At 45.6% G+C, this 19,356-nt stretch overlaps 1 protein-coding gene across 3 annotated transcripts in view; it reads left to right on the top strand.

The window, feature by feature from the left end:
• Ccdc30 (coiled-coil domain containing 30) overlaps positions 1-17,403 on the top strand; it is a 96,642-nt gene extending 79,239 nt beyond the window's left edge. For all 3 annotated transcript variants that reach the window (XM_036179620.1, XM_036179619.1, XM_036179618.1), the window contains exons 10-15: positions 2,908-3,020; positions 8,974-9,115; positions 11,468-11,604; positions 11,948-12,062; positions 16,386-16,453; positions 16,885-17,403. In XM_036179620.1, coding sequence (XP_036035513.1) covers positions 2,908-3,020; positions 8,974-9,115; positions 11,468-11,604; positions 11,948-12,062; positions 16,386-16,453; positions 16,885-17,080 — 771 coding nt within the window. In that variant the 3' untranslated portion in view covers positions 17,081-17,403. The remainder of the gene's footprint in view (positions 1-2,907; positions 3,021-8,973; positions 9,116-11,467; positions 11,605-11,947; positions 12,063-16,385; positions 16,454-16,884) is intronic.
• The last annotated feature ends 1,953 nt before the right edge of the window (positions 17,404-19,356 follow it).

The following is a 19,356-nucleotide window of genomic DNA, read 5'->3' as shown; positions in this document are numbered from 1 at the left end:
AAGGACAATAGCACATCTTGGTTTCACTGTGTAGCCATGGCCTACGTCTTGGATTCACCGTGTAGCCGAGGTCATCTTGAACTTCTGATCCCCCTGCCTCCACTTCCTGAGTGCTTGGATGACAGGTGTGTGACACCATGCCTGGTCTGTGCCATGTGGGGGATCAAACCCAGGGCTTCATGCATGCTAGGCGAGCCCTCCACCAACAGGCCTGCATCTCTAGCAACAGGCACCTTCTTCCAAGGCACCTGCCCAAGATGCAATCCGTACAGATCCCCAAGCAAGGATTTTAAACCCCGCAGACCACAAGGTGGGGGCTGCTTACACTGGCAGGGGTGGGGGTGAGGGGTGGGGGTGAGGCGCTTGTATTCGAAGTCCTGTGAGATGTCATTCTTCCCAGTTGCTGTCTGTGCCTCCCCGAGCCCTGTGTTCACGTAAGACAGCAAGGCTGTGCAACCAATTTGTGCTATAAATCTGCCTCCAGTTGATGGAAGTTTCATTTTTGTTACATTGGCCTTCTAGCTATTAAAGAGATTAAGCTATTCATAAAACCTCTGTGGTCCTCTGACTCTACCTTGTCCGGCAATTAGACACCTCAGTTGGAAACGTTCTCCTTGGAAGATCATTGACTTGACCAGAGGTGTCTAGCCCACTCTACAGACCTTGGAGTTGCCGGTTCCCTCACAACACTGTTGGTTGAGTGAATCTGTTTTCATCTCTGAGGCAGAAGACTTGAGAAGGCACTTCATGGGAGGAAAGGCTGATTTCTCCTCTTGGTGTCAGAGGTCTCTGTCCCTGGCCTGAGACAAAGCATCCTGGTGGGACGTGCCTGGTGGAGCAACCATTAACCTGATGGCAGCCAAGAAGCAGAGAATGGAGAGGGGAAGGGGCCGAACTTTTCCAGGCCATGCGCACGGGTGATTATTTCCTCTTCCGAAAGGGGTTAATCCATTTTTATTTCAGAAGCATAGGACCCAACAGTTTCCCCAAAGCCCATCAGCGGGCCACCCCGCCTTTGACATGAGCCTCTAGGGGGATGCTTCACGCTATCTCCCAAAGCACTTCCCTACAGGCACCTGTTAGCTGATAATGTGATCAGCTGTGGGTGCTTATTGACATTGAGATCAGGTTACAGGTTCAGAATCCCTAATCAGCCCGCCTTGTGTGCTGGCGCACGTATTTAGGTTTATCTCTGCAAACTGAAGGCCAGCCTGGTCTATAAAGCAAGTTTCAGGACAGCCATGGCTGTTACACAGAGAAACCCTGTCTGGAAAAACAAAAAACAAAAAAATCCCTAATCTGAAACTCGGGAATCCAAAATGCTCCCATCTGAAATTTTTGGAGTTGGCCATGGTGGCAGGCTGGAGCAGGACGATTGCTTATAGCCCGGGAGTTCTAGGCCAATAACACTGCGAGAACCTGTCTCGAACCAGACATACAAATGCTGGAAATGTTTTCAATGCCGACACTGCAGTGGCTAGCTCCACACCTGACCTCATGTGGTAGGTGTTATACAAACCGCAGAAGGCAACCTTGGCGGGTTGGAGGCAAGGGCTCCTAGGAAGCCATGCCTCACGTGGAGAATTTATTGGAGGAGAGAGGGCAAGGGATGCAGAGTGCGCCTCTGGAGATAAGAGCTGAGGAGAGGAGGAACAAGAGAGGAAGAGAGAGGAGACAGGAGAGGGGGAAGAAAGGAAGTGTAGACTCGGACTCGTGGGAAGGGCAGGGTACCTTTAGTAAGATTTAGTGCATGCGTATAAAGACTATGCATCCAGGCAGCGCCTGTGCACAGACTACGGCCGTAAGACCTGGGCTGTCTAGGTATTTGCCTGAATGTTAACAAGTGCATCCTGCAAGGTCCCCAAGGTAATGTCTAAATGCTAACAGTAAGTCATCAAAATATAGCTGCACAAAAGAAATTATACTTTCAGGCTATGTGAATAAAGTGTATATGAGACACAGATGAATTTTGTCTTGGGTCTTGGGTCTCATTCCCAAGAGAGCTTATCTTGTAATCACAAATATCCCCCAAATCCTGAATGCCTCATAATAAGCATTCTGGGTAAGGGGTATTTGGCCTGAACCTTCCAATCTAACCAGCTTGGAGTCCCATTTTTAGTTTCTAGTTTCATGTGACCTCAGAGATGTGAGGCTTTCTGCCGGGCAGCAAGCCAGTGATGCCTCGGAGTGACCAGAAGTTGGATATCTTCTAATTCAATTATGATGCAATTGACCTGAAGACTGTTTTGTCAGACCTCATGGATTAGGGTTCAGTCCTCAAGATTTCATACCCAGTGGCAAGGATGCACCTCTGGAATTATTTCTTTGTCTTCCCCCTACCCGACCCCCTTTTTGAGACACCAGGGTCTCAAATTCTTATATAGCTGAAAATGCCCTTGATCAATTGCTAGGATTATAAGTAAATGCCACCACATGTAGTTTTATGCAAGGCTGGGAATCCAACTTAAGACTTAGTGCAGGCTAGGCAATCACTCTGTCGGCTGAGCCGCATCCCTAGCCTGGCCAGCAGAATTTCTGACCAACTAGAAATGAACTGGTTCCCACGATTCCTCCTGAGTCACTCTGCTAGGGCACTCACACAACACAGGGTTCACCACACTGCTGTTTCCTGTTTTGTGGCAACCGGCATTTTAAAGGATAAAAAATAAGCAACCAGACAAGGAGACACATAGGGTGAGGTCAGAAAGGGTCCTGAGCCAGGAGCTCCTGTCTCCCCGGGGTAGAGTGAGCCAGCGCCCAGCACATGGAAGAGTACTTGTTCATCCTTCTGCAAGCCCCTGTGTTAAGCTGTCCCTGGGCTCATCGAATCCTGCCCTCTGGGGTTTATGTGAAGATTTCACTGCACGGGCACAGACTACCCTTTCCACCCACCCGCATGTTTTTCAGTATGTCAAGAGCAACCAGGAGTTGTCAGAGAAGCTGTCCAAGCTACAGCAAGAAAAAGAAGCTCTGTGGCAAGAACACGGGCAGTTTTTGGAGCAACTTGGTGAGCACGTGAGGTAAACGAAGCAGGTTCCCCATAGACAAACAGGATACAGAGGGCTGTTCTGCCCGCCCCCAAATAAAACAACATCCCAGAGCAATCAATCACTCTGATGGGGCCAGCAACATGATTTCCCAGCCCCATCTATACAATGTTCCAAGGAAGATGTGGGACCCAACTCCTTCCCAAGAAAAGGGACTTAAGCAGGCAGTGGTGGCGCACACCTTTAATCCCAGCACTCGGGAGGCAGAGCCAGGTGGATCTCTGTTTGAGGCCAGCCTGGCCTACCAAGTGAGATCCAGGAAAGGCACAAAGCTACACAGAGAAACCCTGTCTCAAAAAGCAAAAACCAAAACAAACAAACAAAAAAAAAAAAAAAAAGAGAGGAATTTACTGAGCTCTCTGTCTATAGCTTGCTTTTCTCCAAATATACCCTTGCACTGTCTTCAAGGGTTTTACCTACATTCTTTAATATTTACTTATTTTTAATTTATGCATATATATGTGAGCCTACATGCATTTATGTGCAGTGTGTGTGTGTGTGTGTGTGTGTGTGTGTGTGTGTGTGTGTGTGTGCAGGAGCCCTTGGAAGCCAGAAGAGGGCATCAGAACCCCTGGAATAGGAGTTACTGGTGCTTATGAGCCGCAATATGGGTGCTGGGAACTGAACTGGTGTCCTCTGGAAGAGCAACAAGCACACCTAACCACTGAGCCATTTCTTCAGGCTCTCTCTTACTTCCTTTCCCCAGGCTGGACAGTATGTGCACTGGACACCCGACAACCAGGGATCTCAAAACTCTCAACTGAGACTTTGGTTTATACTTGGCCAGTCACATTAGCAATCACTGCCATGTCACCTTCCTCCATATCAGAGCCTTTTTCTGGGACCTCCCTGAGGCCAGGCACAAGTTCTCACTGCTAGCAACAAACACTGTCAACATGCTGGTAGCGGTGCGCTACAGAACTCCCTGCACTGCTGATTATGAAACCACACTATTTTTTTTATTCAGTGTATTTCATGCCTTGACCAGCAGATGGCGCCAAACGGCGCAAAGATGGAAAATGCAAGCAGGAAAGCTTTGCTGGGCTCTAGACATGCTGGAGTCAGCCAGTCATCTCACCACAGCCCTGATTCTGTTTGGAATGACTTGGTGGTCTGATGATGGAATAGTACTATGCATCATTAATGCACTGGCGAGCGTTCAAAAGCACCCGCCTCTACCGCCATCGTGATGGAGGAGTTGCTGTTTCTCCACATCCTCCTTTGTGCAAGTACCATGTTTGAAGGGGGAGAGCACCTTGATGAAAATTTCCTCCAACATTCTTGCTTTTGATGTATATAGAATGCATGTCCAAAAAAACGAATATACAATTCAATGTATTTTGACAAATGTGTATATACATGTAACTCCCGCCTCAATCAAGATGCATGCTTAAGAGTCTCCCGCCTGTGTGCGGTCTGCTGCTCTCTCTTTCTTCCTCAGGCAGCCACTGACTGCTGTGACATCTGCGTTTTCCAGATTTCTAAATAGGCTCACTTTGCACCATATTCTCTCTGTGTCTGACTTCTGTCAGTCAACATCTTCCATTATTTACATATGCACTTACAACTAGGGCTATCCTTTGTAGTGTGTGTGCGTGCGTGCGTGTGTGTGTGTGTGTGTGTGTGTGTGTGTGTTATGGCTGTGAGGCTGAATAATTTTCCATGTTATTTATGCATGACCTTTAGAAAAATGGATCCAACCCTGGCTGCATGTGCCTGGGTACTTACATACATGAATTTAATCAAAATCTATGAAAAAATTCAGTGTTTTCCCAAAGCATCACCACATAGTTCTAACACATATCTAGAATTGAGAAGCACAGATCTATGAAGCACAATGGAAGGAAATGTCAAAGCACCAGGTTCATTTGGGATTTTGGCTCCCTCATCCCAGTTCTGATCTGCACAGAGCAATCTTGTGTGTAATGCTTTCCCAACTGCTTTTTCATGGGAACAGATTCCTCACCTTCTTGAAGTCCAAGTAATAGGCAAGCTGGTTTTACTTAGACACAAGCTAAGTTTGCCCCTAAGCGTGTGCTGCCTCGTGAGGCTGGTAGTTAACAAAGTCAGAAGGACAGAAAAGCTGCACTTCCTTGGGGCAAGCTGACCTAGAACCGCAGACCAACCAGGATCTAAGTCAGACAGCAGTGGCCAGGGAGGTCTCTGGGTTCTTTCTGGCTGTAGGGCATCATGTGTGCACAAGCCCACATACAGATAAACATAGACACACATACAACATACACATAAGTTTACAAACCAGAAGGAAAACAAAAGGACTATACAAAACATACTGGAAATTGGCTATTTTCCCGATTTCTCTATAATTTCTCCCTTTCCTTTCCAAATAAAGTAATTTTTTTAGTTAATCTAAATGGCAAGACAGATTTTTCTTTGGTAGGGAAGCTAAAGATTGGGGCTTTCAGGGTTGGGGATTTAGCTCAGTGGCAGAGCGCTTGCCTCAAGGCCCTGGGTTCAGTCCTCAGCTACAGAAAAGGAAAAAAAAAAAAAGATTGGGACTTTTGATTAGCTGTTAATTTATTTTGTTATTTTATGTGTATGAGTGTTTTGCTTGTATATATGTAAGTATACCACATGCATGCCTGGTGTCCTCAGAGGTCTGAAGAGAACATCAGGATCCCCTGGGAATAGAGTTATAGATGGTTGTAAGCCATCACATGGGTGCTGGGAATTGAACCTGGGTCCTGCACAAGAACAAGAAGTACCCTTAATTGCTAAGCCAATGCTCTAGCCCGAGATTGGGTTTTAATAGCAAGAATAAGTAGAATTTCTAAAGGTATGTGTTGTGTGTCAAATATGTCAATGAGCATCATGTCCCAGACCTGTAACACTAGCCGTTGATTGGTGGAGGCAGGAGGATCAGGAGGCCAAGGTCAGCTTCAGATAATATAGCCAAGTCTAAGCCATCATGATATTTGATATTTTACTGGATGTGGTGGCACACACCTATAATCTCAATACTCAGAAAGTGGAGGCAGAAGGATCAGGAGTTCAAAGCCAGCCTGGGCCACATTGTGAGACACTGTCTCAAAACCAAAAAATCCATTAGAGCCACTGTGAACACCCGGGAGACTTGGAGGAGGAGAGGAGGGTTGCATGCACTATGAGATGCTCCATCTTTGATGTGCCTTGGGGTGTTGATACCCAGGAACAGTTTCCACTACACGTTCCCAATGCAAAAGGAAATGAGGTTGTTTATGGGAGGGAATCATTGTCTTAGGAATGGAAAACTATTATAGAAGTGTGCGTGTGTGTGTGTGTGTGTGTGTGTGTGTGTGTGTGTCTGTCTGTCTGTCTGTCTGTCTGTGTCACACTGTGTAGTAGGTGCTGTGCAAGGACCACGAATTGAAATAGAGTCTGTGGCAAGTTTATGAATGTAGCTATCTATAGTGAATGCTGTTAGGGTACTGTATAAGAAACTGAATATAAATGGCTTCAGAGACCAGAGGGCAGCTCAGTCAGTAACGTTACATGAGGACCTGAGTTTAGGTCCCCAGAAACCATGGAACAAGCCTGTAGCTCTGGTGCTGAGGGAGAGGGGAAGACAAGCAGATCCCTGGAGCTCACTGGCCTGTCAGCCTAGTCAAATGGGTGAGCTCCAGATTCAGTGAGAGACCCTGTCTAACACCCAGACATTGACCTTTGGACTCTGTACTTAACCATATGTTTATGCATACCTACATGTACACACGCGCACACACACACACACACACACACACACACACACACAGAAAGAGAGAGAGAGAGAGAGAGAGAGAGAGAAAGAGAAAGAGAGAGAGAGAGAGAGAGAGAGAGCGCAGAAGATATAAAACTGGACATGGTGGCACATGCCTATAAACCCAGCACAGGGATCATAAATTTGAGACCAGTCTGGGCTACAAAGTGAGTTCAAGGCCAGTCTAAGCTACATAGTGGGACTCTGCCTCAAAGAACCGAAAAGGGACATGAAGTGAGTGGGGGTGGGGAGTGGGGGGGGGCTGTTCTCTCTTATCTGACAGTGCAGATCATAAGCAGTCCAGGATTGGCATGGAAGGTCACTGCATCAGAAGCCTAGGCTTCGATTATTTTGCTGTTGCTCCAGCATCTTGTATGTTTGGTTGGTTGGTTAGTTGGTTTTTAGTTTTTCAAGACAGGGTTTCTCTATGAGCCCTGGCTGTCCTGGAATTAGACTAGGCTAGCCTTGTGGAACCCAGACACATCGTTGAAGACAGTTCACTACAATAGCCACATTCCAGTCACTAAGCCGGAAGAGAAGGTGAGTACATGATGGTCCCCTTTAAGGCACACTGTTTTCCTCTTTACATTCTGTTAGCTAAAATGTACGTGGATTGACATAACCACAAAGAAAGCTAGACAAATCCAGCTATAAGGAAAACCAATTTAGTAATTTTTGTTTGTTGGTTTTTTCGATACAGGGTTTCTCTGTGTAGCTTTGCGCCTTTCCTGGAACTCACTTGGTAGACCAGGCTGGCCTCGAACTCACAGAGATCCACCCACCTCTGCCTCCCAAGTGCTGGGATTACAGGTGTGCGCCACCACCACCCGGCTCATTTTAGTAATTTTTGAAGACAACCCTTGCTCAAACAAAACCCATGGATTCTGTAATGATAAAAAGAAAACTGGGGGGTGTGGGGGGTGGGGGTGGACAGACGGCTCAGAGGTTAAGAGCACTGGCTGCTCTTCCAGAGGTCCTGAGTTCAATTCCCAGCAACCACATGGTGGCTCACAACCATCTGTAATGAGATCTGGCGCCCTCCTCTTCTGGCAGCAGGTGGACATGCAAATAAAACACTGTATACATAATAAAATAATCTTTAAAAAAATTTTAAAAGAAAGAAAACTAGGGGCCAACCATAAGGCTCAGCTGATAAAGGCACTTGCCACAAAGCCTTGTGGCCTGAGTTCAGTCCCTGGAATCCACGCAGTAGAAAGAGAGAACCAACTCCTACAAGTTGTCTTCTGACCTCCATATACATGTTGTGGAAAAATAATAATAAAAATAATTTTTAGGGCTGGACAGATGGCTCAGAGGTTAAGAGCACTGACTGCTCTTCCAGAGGTCCTGAGTTCAATTCCCAGAAACCACATGGTGGCTCACAACCATCTGTAATGAGATCTGGTGCCCTCTTCTGGTGTGCAGGCATACATGCAGGCACAACACTATATATATAAAATAAATCTTAAAATAATTTTTAAAAATTTAAAGAGTATAGGCCAGGTGTGGTGGCACATGCCTTTAGGTTTATCACTTGGGAGAAAGGCAGAGCCAGGCCGAATCTCTGTGAGTTGAAGGCCAGCCTGGTCTATATCAAGAGTTCCAGGTCAGCCAGGGATATATAATGAGACCCTGTCTCAAAACAAAACAAATGAAACAGTATAGCCAGGAATTTGAAAGCTGTAAGTAATAATTCTCATCAGTGGGGCAGGATTCAGAATTCCTATGACAAGGATCCAAAGTCCAGAAGATTCCTGAATTAAACTCAGACACTAAAGCTGTCATCAGTTCAAGCCAAGGTAACCCAATGGCTTGAGTTCATGGGGCTGACTGAAGAGAGAGGATTATTTATTATTATTATTATTATTATTATTATTATTATTATTATTATTATTGTGTGTGTGCACTGGTGTTTTGCCTGTAAGTGAGGATGCTGAATCTCCTGGAACTGGAGTTACAGACAGTTGTGAGCTGGGTGCTGGGAATTGAACCCAGGTCCTCTGGAAGAGCAGCCAATGCTCTTGCCCACTGAGCCATCTCTCCAGCCCCGTGAGGGGATTATTTTAGATTCATCCACACATGGGGCGAAGATGTGAGGCAAGAAAGCAGCCACATCAAAGGTCATATCCCAAAGGAGGCCAAGTGGGTCCTACTTGTATTCTGACATGTTTATCCTGAATTTTGCTTTTATAGAAACTACAAAGACAGACACCACTGCCACAAAGTCAAGCTGCAAAAGGTCAAGGACCGTCTAACTCATGAGCTAGAAATACGAAATAAGAGGATTAAAGAGCTCGAAGATGAAGTTGGGAAACTGCGGCAAAAAATGGAAATGGTGAGAAAAAAACAAAAACAGAGTGCACTGCCCCCGCTGGTGGTTAGCAGTTTACGAATGCCCACTGCCCCCGCTGGTGGTTAGCAGTTTACGAATGCCCACTGCCCCCGCTGGTGGTTAGCAGTTTAAGAATGCCCACCCAGCTTCCCGTTACCCACAGGCCCAGCTTTCATTTTTGCTCCCACCTTCCATCTTTCAGTGTGAGGAATTCTTTTTATTTTTAATGCGTGTGTGTGTGTGTGTGTGTGTGTGTGTGTGTGTGTGTGTGTACCTGTGTGACTCTGTGTGTGTGCATGTTTGTTTAAATGCAGATGCATGTGTGGATGTCAGGAGACAACTTCAGGGGCCATCTCCCAGAGCATGCATGGTGTGCCTCCTTTCTCTCATTGGCCTGGTACTCACCAATGAGACTAAATGGGTTGGCCAGTGAAGGCCCAGGGATCCCCATCTTCTTACCACTCAGTGCTGGGATTACAAGCCCTCACAGGCATACCCAACATTTTTAGGTGGGTTCTGGGGGGTCAAACTCAGGGCCTCATGCTTACAGGGCACTTTACCAACCGAGGTAGCTTCACGAGGCTGAATGTGAGGAATCCCTTAAGGACCTGAAAGACTTTTAGGGTTGCTAACCCAAATAGGGTATTTACGGTATTCCTCTGAAATTGTCTTACCTTCAAATGAAAATACCAGTCTCAGGGTGACGGCTCGGGAGTTAAGACCTTGCTGCTTTTACAGAGGACCCAGGTTTGGTTCCCAGAACCCACATGGTGGTTCACAGCCATTCCTAACTCCAGTTCTAGGGGATCTGACACTCTCTTCTGGCTTCATCAACAGCAGTCACACATGTGGTTCACACACATGTATATGCACTCAAAGCACACATATACATAAAATAAAAATAAATATTTTTTTTAAAAAATAGTCTTTTGTGTGTTAGAGTACATGTCTCTTACGTAGAGTACCAGATGCAACCTGCCAATTTGGAAGTCCCGCCTTTGCGGATGTAGTGAATTAAAATGAGGTCATCCTAGGTGAGAGTGAATTGGAAGTCCGATTGCCTGTGTCTTTGTAAGAGGAGTAGCAGATGCAGAAGACACATCCCATGGGAAGGAGCATCCCATGAGGACAGAGGTGGAGAGGGGAAGGATATGTCTATAAAGCCAGAGACGATGGAGGATCCCCAGAACCATCCCACAGGAGGAACTAGGAAGGAACAGGCTCTCTGTGAGGGCTCAGGGTGCAGCCCGGCACTAGAGCACTTCCCAAACAGGCACAAAGCCCTGGGTTCAATGTCCAGTACTGACAGGGAGACTTCCTTGGTCTCCAGAACTAATCCTGATTCCAGACTTCTAGCCCCCCAGAACTGTGACAAAATAAGTTTCTGTCACATAAAGCCACTGGGTATGTGATAATTTGATTTGTCTCAGGCATAGTAAGGAGGCTAAGTTCTTAACTTTCTCTGTCTGCCTAAAGATGACTATAGCTATGGGCCAGCCAAATGGCTCAGTAGGTAAAGGCGCTGGCTGCCAAGCCTGACAACCTGAGTTCAATCCCCAGGACCCACAAGGTGGAAGGAGAGAACTGATTCCTGCTGCTCACACTTTGTCCTCCACATCCATGTCATGGTGCACACCCATACACAAATAAACAATTGTTTAAAATAAATTAGCAAACTAAAAGAGAACATGGCAAGTCGACCACAGTGACACATGCCTGTGACCCCGGCACTCGAGAGGCTTAGGCAAGAATATCACCCCAGGGTGTGTAACAAGTCAAATCTCTGTTCAAAGCAACAACAACAAAATATCTACAAAGCAGATGGGAATGCATCCAGGGGTAAGATTTCAGCATAGAACATAGGATTCAGTTGCACTTGCTGCTGGTTTAATATCTGTTGGAATTAAAATACAAGGAAGACACTGTTTCTTCCTAGAAATTGAGTGGTTTTTGTTTGTTTTTGGTTTTTGGTTTTTGGTTTGGTTTGGTTTGGTTTGGTTTGGTTTGGTTTGGTTTGGTTTTTTTGAGACAGGGTTTCTCTGTGTAGCCCTGGATGTCCTGAAAACTCACTCTGTAGACTAGGCTGTCCTGGTCTGCAACTCACAGAAATCCACCTGCCTCTGTCTCCTGAGTACTGGGATTAAAGGCATGCGTCACCACTGCTGGGGCCAGGCCCACAATTAGTATTTCTAATTGTGAATGCATGCACTCCCTAAATAAACACCACTAACAGGATACCAGCAAACAGATAACAACAGAATTGGGGGGGGGTGGCAGAAAGAGAGGAAGCAAGACCTGGGAACAGACGGAAGCTCTTTCATGTATATGTTGTGCTCCCTCTATGCTAATCCCTAGGAGAAGGCATTCCAGGACCAGATCATGACCCAAAATGACATCCTCCTCCTGGAAAAGAGGAAGCTTCTAGAACAAGTCACAAATCAAGAAGAACTGATCTGCAGCAATAAATCCACAATCTCTGCGATCCAGAGCAAGTAGGTGCAGTGGCACACAGGTGATTCTGAGAAGTGGGGGTGGCCGGGGGTGGGGGAGGCGTTGTCTGGCCAGTCCTGTGAGTCGGTCTGATCTGCTGTCTTCTGCTTCCAATAGTTGATGCCAGTGGCAGCCATTGAGGCATTAAAGAGGGTGTCACAGAGTGGGGAAAAGTTTGTGTAATAGTGGTAAAGCACATGCTTAGCATGTGTGAGGCCCTGTGTTTGATCCCTGCACAGACAAGAAGGGAGAGAGGGAGGGAGGGAGGGAAAGAAGGAGGGAGAGGAGGAGGGAGAGAGAGAGGAAGACATTTCTAGCTGTGTCTCTGATTTATGCCGTGTTCAGGGTGTTTTTACTGGATAAAGGAAACCAGCAGTTGCAGGAAAACTGCCTCCGGCTCATGCAGCACATCAGCCTCTTAGAACGCATTATAAGGAGCATCCAGATTCGCAGAACGGAAGTAAGATGTGTACTTCGTACTGGGTCCTAATTCTAAGGTTTGGCTCGCCGGCTTGCCCTGCCCTCTCTTGGCTTTATCATCTTAGAACCACAGCCTGCTCCTGGCTGCACAGTGAGCTGTGACAGGCTCCTCAGGGGCACATGGGGCAGAAACCTGTGGCCGTTCTTGGTGGACTGGGTTAACTTTGATAACACTTTTTCCTGTGTGACCCCAAAGCCATCTGTGTGTGCCTCTGAATGTCATTCTTATCATACTACCTTGTCATTTCCTTTTTTCTTCTCTAGATCAACAACTCAGCAGCGAGGTCCTGGAGGGCAAGAACTGTAGCTCATACGTGATCTTATCTGAGGACAGGCATAGCTCATACATGACTGTATCTGTGGACAGATAGAGCTCATACTTGACCGTATCTGCAGACAGAGAATGAATGGATGAGAACTGTTTTTCCACATAAGCCTCCTTCTGAACAACCCTGTTGGCAGTGTAGTATTCTAGCCCTGCTTGGAAAGAAAGGATAGCAAATCTGAGGCTCAGAAAGGTCAAATGAAGCTAGTTTAGTCCGTTAATGAGTCAAGACTAAGGAGAGCAACTGAGTCTAAGAAAAACATGCTCCAAATTCAAACACACAAATAGCCAAAAAAGAATTGTGGAGAATGGTATAGGGCTCAGTCGAGATCCAGAGTGTGGCTGGTGAAGCCCGAGGGACTTCAGTGAGCAGAATGAGGTGCTGGATCCAGGGTAGAGGCTGCTTTCTCTGGTATGCATCACCTGTAAGGCGGCCCTTTGGAGGATGCCTCTCCACAGATCTGGCCACTGGGCTCTGTTGCTATAAAATCTGTGTCGTGTTTATTCTCACAAAGGTGATTATTTCTAAGCTACACGAGGTGTTTGTTTTCTAGCTGTCATCCAAAGCAGAACTCACGTGACCTGGTCGCCAACAGTTTCTCTATTTGCTTATGTGAGTTTTTTCTCAGCTTTCTACATGTTCATTCATTTATCAGCTGTTAACTCTAGCAACTGGGCTGGGTCCTGGAATACAGAGTGTCTGTGTTTTTATGTGTCTTCATTCCAGTACAGAAAGACACACACACACACACACACACACACACACACACACACACATAAATAAATAAATAAATAAATAAATAAACAAATAAATAAATAAATAAATGAATGAATGAATAAATAAATATGGTAGGCTTACAAGTCAGAGTTAGAAGACGACATGAAGGCTGACATGGTGGCTCACACCTGTAATCCCAGCACAGAGGAGCCTGAAGCTGGAGAGTTAGGAGTTCAAGACTAGCTTCTGCTACTTAAGAATTTCAAGGCTGGGGGTTGGGGATTTAGCTCAGTGGAAGAGCGCTTGCCTAGCAAGCACAAGGCCTGGGTTCAATCCTCAGCTCAAAAAAAAAAAAAAGAATTTCAAGGCTGGCCTGGAGTACAAAAGACTCTGTCTCAATCAAAACAAAAAAACAACAACATACACACATTCAACAACAATAACAAAACATGTTCTGGCTGGCATACTCAAGTTAACAGAAATGGAACCACAGAAGCTAAAAGGCAAGTTTAGTATATTTAGAGACTTTCCCAGAACTATGGACTTTGATGGACTAGGTCTTTGTTTTCGTTTTGGCAGATGGTGCTGTCTGTGTGCTGAGTTCTATGACCTGAATGGTATCTCCATCATGGAATCAGTTGTGCCAAGGTCTGGGGGACTACTGAGGTCTGGGCCCTGTTAACAACCCCAGCAAAGAATCAGCAACAGACCAAAGTCCATCTTGGTGAACCAATGAGTTTGTTAGGTTTACTTCCAGGAATATGGGTGAGGAGTTACTTACAGGAGCAGAAATGACTCAAAGACAGCTGAGTCACCAATGCACATCCCGGCATGGGTGACAGCTCATGAAAGCTGGAAACCTAGGGCACCCTGAACAAGCTGCCGGCAGCTCAGCAAGCTGGAAAGTGCTTTCCAGGCAGCTCAGCTGGTCTGATTGTGTCTTTTAGCAGTCTTTATAGTGTATCAACTTGGAGCTTGGGGGGCCTAGTGAATCTAGTCAGTTTCAGGGATTTTCTGAAGCTTTCGAGTTAAGTCCTAAATTTAAAGCACTTCGCTGTGAGATGGCATGTTTCTCCTCCCTTTAGAACATCCTGAATCTTAAGGAGGATCCCTCTAAGATGGAATGTTTTCGCTCTTGCTATATATATAGCTGGAGAGATGGCTCAGAGGTTAAGAGCACCAACTGCTCTTCCAGAGGTCCTGAGTTCAATTCCCAGCAACCACATGGTGGCTCACAACCATCTGTAATGAGATCTGGCGCCCTCTTCTGTATACATAATAAATAAATAAATCTTTAAATATATATGCTTATCATTCCCACCAGGATTGCTGGGAATTTCTTGCATGAATTACTTAGTCTATATAAAGGTTAAACCGTGGTCCAGTTCAAGGGAACCAGTAAACCCCTGTAAAATTTGGTCTGACGCTGGGCAGTGGTGGCGCACGCCTATAATCCCAGCACTCAGGAGTCAGAGGCAGGCGGATCTCTGAGTTCGAGGCCAGCCTGGTCTACAGAGTGAGTTCCAGGAAAAGGCGCAAAGCTACACAGAGAAACCCTGTCTCAAAAAACAAACAACAACAACAACAACAACAAAAAAAATTGGCCTGTGTTCGTCTCTGTTTTTATCTTGTCACTATCATTATTGTCCTTATTGACTCTATTGGTTTGGGGAAGGACTGTGACAAGAGTGCCCTACCCTGGCTGAACTGGAACACACTGTATAGCCCAGGTTAACCTCAAACTCACATTGATCCTCCTGCCTCAGCCTCTTGAGTGCTGAGATTACAGGCAGGAGCCACCATGGCCAGCTATCTTTTCTTCTGGGAAAGAACATTTTATTTCACAAAAAAAAGGTGATAAAGGCCACGTATGACAGACACGCAACTAACATGGGTCTCAAGGGTGAAAGCTAAGAGCTCTCATTCTAAGATCAGGAGCAAGACGAGACATCTCTGCTCTAACAACTTCCATTCAGTGCAGCGCTGGAAGTCCTTGATGGGGCAACTTGGCAAAGACACGAGGTTTCCAAACCAGAAAGGGAGAAGTGAAACTCTCACTGTTGGCTGGCGATATGACCTTATACACAGAAATCACAACTGCTCCACTATCCCTCTAAACTCTACTAGAACAAGAAAAGAATACAGTTACGTTGCAGGATCACCCCAAAATCAAGTAATTCAGCCCACTAACAATGACTTATATGAGAAAGACATCAAGGAATAAGCCAGCGAGATCCTCAGTAGGTAAAGGTGCTTGCTGCCAAGCCTGACAACTGAGTTCCGTCCCTAGAATGCACATGGTGGAAGGGGAGAACCAGTTCCCACAAGATGTTTTCTGACCTCTACACACCGAGACAGACAAACAGATCAATGTAATAGGAAAAGAAAGAAATCAGGAAAGAGATTAGTGGTAGAATGCTTGTCTGGAATACTCAGGGGCCTAGTTCAATCTCTACCACTGCCTCTCAAAAAAAAGTTTAGGCAGGGGATAGAGTTCAGTTGTTAGAATGCACATAGCTCTGGGTTTGCTCCCTGGCAGTGTGTGTGTGTGGGGGGGGGGAGGTTGAGAGGGAGATAAGAGATGGGGGAGCAGGGAGAGAAGAAAGAGAAGGGAGAGGAGAGCAGGAAAGAGGAGAAGAGGGGAGGGAGGGGAGAGATGCAAGAACTGTGGGAAGGCATTGGTGGGGAGGGTAAGCAACTATTCCTTGTATACCCGTGCATACTTATATTGCTTGTAGTATGTTGTGTTGTTTGCAGGCAGTACATCAGTTTTATGATCTTCATATCTATGCCATAAGTTCTAGGATCGTATTGCCAGCGGTTTATTATGTAAAGATTAAATAGGGCCGGGCAGCGGTGGCGCACGCCTTTAATCCCAGCACTTGGGAGGCAGAGGCAGGCGGAGCTCAGTGAGTTTGAGGCCAGCCTAGTCTACAAAGTGAGTTTCAGGAAAGCCAGAGCTGTTACACAGGGAAACCCTGTCTCAAAAACAACAAAACAAAAAACCAAAAACCAAAACAAAACAAAAAGATGGAACAGGGCTGCAGCAATTGTTCGGTGGTTAAGAGCAATTGTTGTTGCAGGGTACCTGGGTTTACTTCCCAGCACCACATCAAGGGGCTGACAGCCAGCCACCTGTAACTCCAGCAGCTCCAGGGGATCCAACACATATACCTACATACATTACATACATCCACACGTACTCACACATAGAGAACAAACCTAATAAATATTTTAAATCTATAATTTTTTTCTTTTAGGAAACAATGATCAGTGACAGTGCTGCTTTTGAAATACTCAAGAAAATGCTCCCTTTACAGAGCGCCAGGTGAGCACCTTGCTGGTTCTGAGAAAACACAGCTTGGGGGTTTCCTGCATTTAGCTTTTGAATCTGCTCCCAGTTCCTGCCCTCCTCATCCCTCCTTCCAGTCCTACAGAATACCGATTTCAGGCAGGGGACACTCCATGAGCTCCAGTCTTACGGAATACCATTTCAGGCAGGGGACACTCCACAAGCTCCAGTCCTACAGAATACCATTTCAGGCAGGGGACACTCCATGAGCTCCAGTCCTACAGAATACCATTTCAGGCAGGGGACACTCCACGAGCATGGGCTGCTGGCAGCCTTTAATTTGCTATTTTCTTTGATACTGACAGCTGTAAGATGCTGGGATCCTATCAATGCCACAGACCTGTATTCCTAAACTTCTGCCAGGAAGTTCTGTGTATGTGTCTGTCCTGACATGGGGCCTTTCTCAGTTTCTCGGGAACAGGTTTGGTACTGTCAGCTGAAAATCTCCAGGAGACTGAGCTACATAAATCAGAAGGGACAACAGCAGTCATCAAGTCTCCCGAGCCTCTTTCATGTTCACAGAATTCAGAAAGTGGATACATAAATGTGACATCTCTGAAAGAGACATACAGCCCACAGGGGGACCAAAAGCCAGGACTATGACATCACTGGTGTCTAAAACAATACTAACTGAATCTACTAACTCAGAGCATGGATTAAAAAAGGTGCACATTGACCTGGAGAAGTCTCACAGAACACCCTGGACAACAACAAGGAGTCTTCAAAATTGCTGATGGAACAGTCATTAAAAACTTTCTAAAGACGGAGTTATTGTTTGTTTGATATACCCATTAATAATGATTTTTTTCTTTTTACTTTGTGTGCATTCATGCTTTGTCTGCATGTGTCTGAATACCCTGTGCATGAAGGACCAGAGGCAGATATTCGTTCTCCTGAGACCGGAGTTGCTGAGAGCTGTGAGCTGTCACGTGGGTGCTGGGAATTGAACCCCAGCCCTCTGGAAGAATGAGTGTTCCTAACTGCTGTAACACCTTTCTACCCCTAGAGAAAAACAAACAAACAAAAAAACAACTTGTATAATACTCCACCAGACAAGATTAATGTCTAGTAAGCACAAAAAATGTTCTCAGCATTGGTCATGGTGGGAAAGGGATTAGCAGATAGTGAATAAACTCGCCATTTAGACTGTGAAAAAGAAAAGTTTACTTAGTACTTTGCAGGGGGGAGTGGATATACTTTTTTTTTTTTTTTCCGAGACAGGGTTTCTCTGTAGCTTTGGAGCCTGTCCTGAAACTTGCTTTGTAGACCAGGCTGGCCTCGAACTCACAAAGATCCACCTGTCTCTGCCTCCTTGAGTGCTGGGATTACAGGCATGTGCCACCACTGCCCAGCGCTCTCTCTCTCTCTCTCTCTCTCTCTCTCTCTCTCTCTCTCTCTTTTTTCCCCCGGAGCTGAGGACCGAACCCAGGGGCTTGTGCTAGCTAGGCAAGTGCTCTGCCACTGAGCTAAATCCCCAACCCAAGAGTACACTTGTAACTTAACCATTCTTATCAAAAAACATTTCATTTTAGAGTTAATCTCTTATTGTCCTTATTCAAATATGGTTTTGTTTGGGGACTTTTGAGACAATATCTCATGCAGCCCAGCTGAGCCTCAAATTTGATGGGCCAGAAGATGACCCCAAACTCCTGATCTTTCTACCTCTACCTCCAAAATACTGGGGTTGCAAGCATGCTCCACCATACCTGCTAATACATGTATTTTTAAAAATTATCTATTTTTATGAATTCTTAATTTTTCATATTTATTTCTTTGGTTGGTTGGTTGGTTTTTCGAGACAGGGTTTCTCTGTGTAGCTTTGTGCCTTTCCTGGGACTCACTTGGTAGACCAGGCTGGCCTCGAACTCACAGAGATCTACCTGGCTCTGCCTCCTGAGTGCTGGGATTAAAGGTGTGTGCTACCACTGCCCAGCTATTTTTTTATTTTTATGTGTATAAGTGTTTTGCCATGGATGTCAGGTCTCCTAGAACTGGAATTACAGACAGTTGTAAGCTGCCATGTGGGTGCTGGGAATTGAACCCCGGTCTTTGGGAAGAGTAGTCAGTGCTCTCAACCGATGAGACATCTCTCCAGCCCTAATACATGTGTTTTTATTTTAAATTTTTATTAGATCTTTGAGAGCTTCATCCAGTGTGTTTTGAGTATAACCATCCTCTCCCCCAACTCCTCCCAGATCCACCTCCCTACCCTACATAGCCAACTTAAAGCTCATCAAGACTAATTTGTGCTGCTCACATGTTCTTGGCTGTGTGGCCTTCCAATGAAGCATGAACAATTTAGCAGTTGCTACACTATTAATGAAAACTGATTCTCCCTCTCCTGGCAGCTATCAATTGCCAATAGCTCTTGAAATAAGTATTATTTTTAAACATTATTTTTATTGTATGTGCATTGGTGTTTTCCTGCATGTCTGTGTGAGAGTTCCAGATCCCCTGGGATTGGAGTTACAGACAGTTGTGAGCTGCCAGGTGGGTGCTAGGAGTTGAACCTGGGTGGTCCAGAAGAACAGTGAGTGCTCTTAACTGCTAAGCCATCTCTCCAGCCCTGAAATAAGTATTTTTTAAGTAGCCATTATCATATTATACATTCACTTTAATACTGTTTTGTGTGTGTGTGGATGTCCATGTAGAGGTGAGGATTCAACACGGAATACCTTCCTTGATCTCTGTAGTTTTTTAGGATTAATATTTCTGTGTGTAAGTGCACATGTGTGTGTCTATGCACACCGTGTGCAAGCATTGAGGCCAGAAGAGGACATCGTGTCTTCATTATTTACTTCCTATTACTTTGAGGCATAGGCTTTCCCTGAACTTGGGGTTCACATTTTCTCAGCTAGGTTGGAAGCCAGTAAACCAGG

The sequence above is a fragment of the Onychomys torridus genome, chromosome 2 (genome assembly GCF_903995425.1).
Source record: "Onychomys torridus chromosome 2, mOncTor1.1, whole genome shotgun sequence".
NCBI classification, from domain to species: Eukaryota; Metazoa; Chordata; class Mammalia; order Rodentia; family Cricetidae; genus Onychomys; species Onychomys torridus.
Note: the sequence above shows the minus strand (reverse complement) of the source record. Positions and strands in the feature narration are given on the sequence as shown.